The sequence below is a fragment of the Hippoglossus stenolepis genome, chromosome 1, assembly GCF_022539355.2.
Source record: "Hippoglossus stenolepis isolate QCI-W04-F060 chromosome 1, HSTE1.2, whole genome shotgun sequence".
Taxonomy (NCBI): Eukaryota; Metazoa; Chordata; class Actinopteri; order Pleuronectiformes; family Pleuronectidae; genus Hippoglossus; species Hippoglossus stenolepis.
This window is the reverse complement of record NC_061483.1, coordinates 32,754,245-32,759,434: the sequence shown is the minus strand read 5'-3', so window position 1 is coordinate 32,759,434 and position 5,190 is coordinate 32,754,245. Positions and strand designations below refer to the sequence as shown.

The following is a 5,190-nucleotide window of genomic DNA, read 5'->3' as shown; positions in this document are numbered from 1 at the left end:
ACAGTGCCTTGCATAAGTATTCACCCCCTTGGACTTTTCCCATTATGTACTGTTACTAACTGGAATTCAAATAGACTTAAATAAACTTTTTCCCGTTTGATCAACAAAACATGCATAGTACTTTGGAGGTGCAAAATAAATTGTATTGTGACACAAACAATAATGAGAACAAAAAGTTGACATCTGTTGGGTGCATAAGTATTCACCCCCTGTGTCAATACTTGGTAGAACCCCTTTCGCTGCAATTACAGCTGCAAGTCTTTTGGGGTATGTCTCTACCAGCTTTGCACATCTAGAGATGGAAAGGTTTGTCCATTCTTCTTGGCAAAAAGATGAAGCTCAGTCAGATTGGATGGAGACCGTCTGTGAACCGCAATCTTCAAGTCTTGCCATAGATTCTCTATTGGATTGAGGTCTGGGCTTTGACTGGGCCATTTTAAGACATTAACATTCTTTAATCCAAACCATTTCTTTGTAGCTCTGGCTGTATGTTTAGGGTCATTGTCCTGCTGGAAGATGAACCTCCGCCCCAGTCTCAAGTCTTTCAGACTGCATCAGATTTTCTTCAAGGATTTCCCTGTATTTGGCTCCATCCATCTTTCCTCTATTCTGACCAGTTTCCCTGTACCTGCTGAAGAGAAGCATCCCCACAGCATGATGCTACCACCACCATGTTTCACTGTTGGGATGGTGTGCTCAGGTGATGGGCAGTGTTGTTGCGCCACACATAGCGTTTTGCATTGAGGCCAAAAGTTCAATTTTGGTCTCATCTGACCAGAGCACCTTCTTCCACATGTTTGCTGTGTCTCCCACATGGCTTCTGGCAAACTCCAAACGGGATTTTTTATGGATCCCTTTCAACAATGGCTTTCTTCTTGCCACTCTTCCATAAAGGCCAGATTTGTGGAGTAGACGACTAATAGTTGTCCTGTGGACAGATTCTCCCACCTCAGCTGTGGATCTCTGCAACTCCTCCAGAGTAACCATGGGCCTCCTGGTTGCTTCTCTGATTAATTTTCTCCTTGTCCGACTCTTCAGTTTGGGTGGACGGCCTCCTCTTGGTAGGTTTGCGGTTGTGCCATATTCTTTCCATTTTCTTATGATGGATTTTATGGTGCTCAGAGAGATGTTCAAAGCTCTGGATATTTTTATAACCTAACCCTGCTTCATATTTCTCCACAACTTTATCCCTGACCTGTTTGGTGAGCTCCTTGGTCTTCATGATGCTGTTTGTTCAGTAATGATCTCCAACAAACTCTGAGTCCGTCACAGAACAGGTGTATTTATACTGAGATTAAATTGCAGACAGGTGGACCCTATTTACTAATTATGTGACTTGCAAATGTGACTTGTGAAGGCAAATGGTCGCACCAGATCTTTGTTAGGGTTTCACAGTAAAGGGGTGAATACATATGCACTCCACACTTTTCAGATTTTTATTTGTAAATAATTGTGAAATCCATGTAATATTCCCCACTTCCAAATGATGCACTATTTTGTGTTGGTCCATTACATAAACTCACGATGAAATAAATTTTAATCTGTGGTTATACCATGACAAAATGTAGAAAAGTCCAAAGGGGGTGAATACTTATGCAAGGCACTGTATGTGTTTGTCACTGATACCCAGATGTGTGTGAGATTCTACAGCTGTATCGTGTTGTGTTGTTTCAAGCAGGTGTAGGTCAACAGTCAACAGGTTGGTTAACAAAGATGTGAGTTGTGCGTTTATTGATTTATTTAGAGACTATCTGAAACCTCAGCCCAGCATGAAAGATAACATGCATTACGTTTCCAAGTACCTTCGTCATGCTGAGTTCTAAAGTCACACTGATTATAACTACAGTCACCACACAAACACAAGTAGACATTACCAATGTTGGCGCGCCTCTTGATGTCTTTGCGTCTGTTGGCAAACCAGTTGTAGACCTTCAGAGATGTGACCCTCTCCAGATCAGTCAGCTTCTTTCCTGTGACACACACACACACAAACACACAGGGCTTAAATAAAATAAAGTCGTTAAAAACCCAATAAACAGAATCAATTCTCCAAATGTGTTAAGACAGATGTACTCGCCATGTCAATGGAAAGAAGTCTAAAGTAATTGGATGACATTTTACAGTCTTGATATGTTGACTTTTAAAATCATGATCAGACTTTCTGTTCAGTCTCAGTACTGGGCATGGAAGAGAGAACACCACATGTTTGTCCTGTGTTCCCCTTCACAAGCCAATTGTTTCATTATCATATATTTCCACTTAATCATTTAGAAGATAGGACAAGATGTTGAATACCCATTGTTTGTTTGAAGGTCTTCTGCACAATTTAAGTCACCAACTACCAGTAGATGTTAGCAGGTGTTAGGGACATAACTGTGCACATTAGCGTTATCAAGTGTTTTGGCCTTGTAATCAACTTTACAGGCCGAACTTGAGGGCACCCTGAGGCTAAAGGTAAATCTGACTGGCTACTGGCTTGTATGACAGCACTATGGAAGCCATGTGGCCGCTCAGTAGATCAGACCTCATTACCTCTATGCCTTTTTAAACTAAACGCTCATTTTAGAATATGGGACAAGATGGAGAATATTCCTTGTATGTTCTACTGCTCTAATTAATGCCTACCACCAGCTGATGTTATCGGATGTTAGTGAGCACCAGCAGATGTTAGGGACATGTCTTCAGTCAAATATATAATTCATAAGTAGCTAATTTTAACAAATATGCATGAAGTTGCATTTGAACCCTGCGACTGCTTGACTTGTTATCACAGATGAGCAACACAATGAACCCTTGTCCTCTCAGTCAATAAAAAGATGTAACTGCTTACTTTGTATTTGTGAGTCAATAAAAGTTCAGATTGATCAAGTCAAAGTTTGCTTAGATTATCATCTACCTGGTTTATGAATGACGGCGTTGCAGGCAGTGGCGATGTCCTCCCTCTTCGCTTCGTCAGGGTACTGGTTATCACTGAAGTAGCTGTGAAACACACACAATTCCATGTTATAATTACGATGCCAATCAAACAATATACCATGACACTCCAGTCCATCCACCCTTCCTCAACACTCCTCCTCACCTCTCCATGACAGCCAGACACTCCTTCCTCCAGGTGAATCTGCTCCCTCGCCGAAGACGGAAGCCACCAGGGCAGCGCCAAGCGGGGCGGAGCTTGTTGCCACTCCATTATGTCCTCCAGAGCCATTGGGGCAGCTCGCATGGCCAGAGTGGCACCTCAAATCACAAATACATTACTCCATTAAAAATAAAATATATAGTCACTTTCAGAACCGAGGTCTTTAAAGTGGGATGATCTTTGAAGAAAAAGGGGCTGAAGAAATATTACGCTAGAACATTGTGTAGAAAAGTCTGAATGTGTGAGATTTGGTTGCAGAGATAAAGTCGTTTTGAAAATTTCACAGTTTTTACTTTCCTATAGTCAGTCACTAATAAATATCTTTGGAACAAACTGTTTTTCTGTCAAACAGCAATATAAGCCTGACTTTCCTGAATGTCTATGGGATCAAGGAGTTGAGTGAAAGTAAGCAAGTAAACTAAGGTGGAGTGAGGATGTGTCTTTTCCAAGCTTCTTCTGAGGGAGGTTCACAGTCACTTTAAAATCCCTGCAGCTAGTTTATATAAACTTATACATTCAGTTCCTCCACCTAAAATACTGTACATCTAATTTATAATCATGAAAAGAAATCGTTGTATATTGCAAACTTATATATAACTTAGACTTAAATGTCAGCATCACATTGTAAAGAGTAAAGAGTGACCCGACACATCCTGATGTACAGAAGGGGTTATTATTAAAGGGGACATAGCATGCAAATTCCACTTTGTTAGTGCTTCTACAGGTTAATGTGGGTATCTGGCATGTCTACCAACCCAAAAACTCTGGGAAAAAACACTCAGCGTTTTGTTATAGTTCCTCTAAGTCAGAAACGTCATGCTGAGCGACTCGATTGCGCTTCCTGGGTATTGTGTCGTAACAATACACTGGAAGTCTCCTACATGGTCTTGGCCCACCCCCCGTCCCGTCCCCACACTCGTTACTTCGGGTTTACACGGAGGCTGCGAGCAGCGCAGCGCCGTTCCCAAGCCGCAGCCGCCTGGCTGTTCACACGGGACGAGCATTTCTCCGCTGGTCAGCCCGCGATTCACTCACATGTGGCATTTGTCTGGATCGTTGGGACTGGGAGGCTGCAGCAGCTGCTCGGGAGCGACCGCTCGCTCTCCCGTGCGTGAGCTGGAATTTGTGTCAGCGCCACACAGCGCACAGCAGTGTGGAAGACTTCCGCAGTGTTCAGCGCTACTGTAACCCCGAACCCGACATTCAACGGGTACAACAACAAGCGGAGAAAGCAGAATCGCGGGCTGACCTTATATATACAGTCTATGGGGCTGACCAGCGCGGAGAAATGCTCGTCCGTGTGAACAGCCAGGCGGCTGCGCGGCAGGGAACGGCGCTGCGCTGCCTCAGCGATCCTCCACACTGCCAGCTGTGTGGAAGACTTCCGCAGTGTTCAGCTCTACTGTATGCCGGGTTACAGTAGTTCTGCCGGTTACAGTAGTTCCGCCGGGTTACACGGACGCGGAAGTGCCGCTGCGAGGCAGCGCAGCGCCGTTCTCAGCGCGCAGCCGCCTGGCTGTTCACACGGGCCGAGCATTTCTCCGCTGGTCAGCCCCATAGACTGTATATATAAGGTCAGCCCGCGATTCTGCTTTCTCCGCTTGTTGTTGTACCCGTTGAATGTCGGGGTTCGAGGGTAAATGATGGTCTTCATAGCCCCCACCTCTCTTTCTCTCTCTGTCTGTCTGCTTGTGTGCTTGTAGTGGATGGGCAGAGGGGACATTTAATTATGTGATTGGGAAAATTAAAACTCCAGGACAACAAGGGAATACAAAGTATGGGATGCATATTTGATAATTTATATCATATAAAATATGTAATTTATATCGTTTAAAATCATGGGGGAGAGGGGAGGGGAGGGGAGCTGGCTCATTAGCATTTAAAGGAACAGGCAGTCAAAACAGGTCGCTCTGTGGAGGGCTGTTTTAGACAGGGTAAAGGGTGCTGTTTTAAATGATCCTTGTGGTATTTTGACCAAAGTATGTTACAGACATTTCATTAAGACCCCAAGGAACCATATCAACTTGTGGTAAAATGGGCATGCTATGTCCCCT

General features: G+C 44.0%; 2 protein-coding genes across 2 annotated transcripts in view; both read right to left on the bottom strand.

Moving 5' to 3' along the window:
- The window catches only part of LOC118106041 (anoctamin-9), a 207,854-nt gene that overhangs the window by 34,664 nt on the left and 168,000 nt on the right, over positions 1 to 5,190 (bottom strand). The gene's annotated exons all lie outside the window — the stretch shown is intronic.
- On the bottom strand, positions 1,613 to 3,145 carry LOC124851579 (homeobox-containing protein 1-like). The gene is made up of 3 exons (XM_047339456.1): positions 3,080 to 3,145; positions 2,897 to 2,979; positions 1,613 to 1,970 (listed from the first exon to the last, which is right to left on the bottom strand). Exons 1-3 carry the CDS (start codon positions 3,085 to 3,087, stop codon positions 1,741 to 1,743), a joined length of 321 nt encoding a protein of 106 aa, XP_047195412.1. The 5' UTR covers positions 3,088 to 3,145; the 3' UTR covers positions 1,613 to 1,740.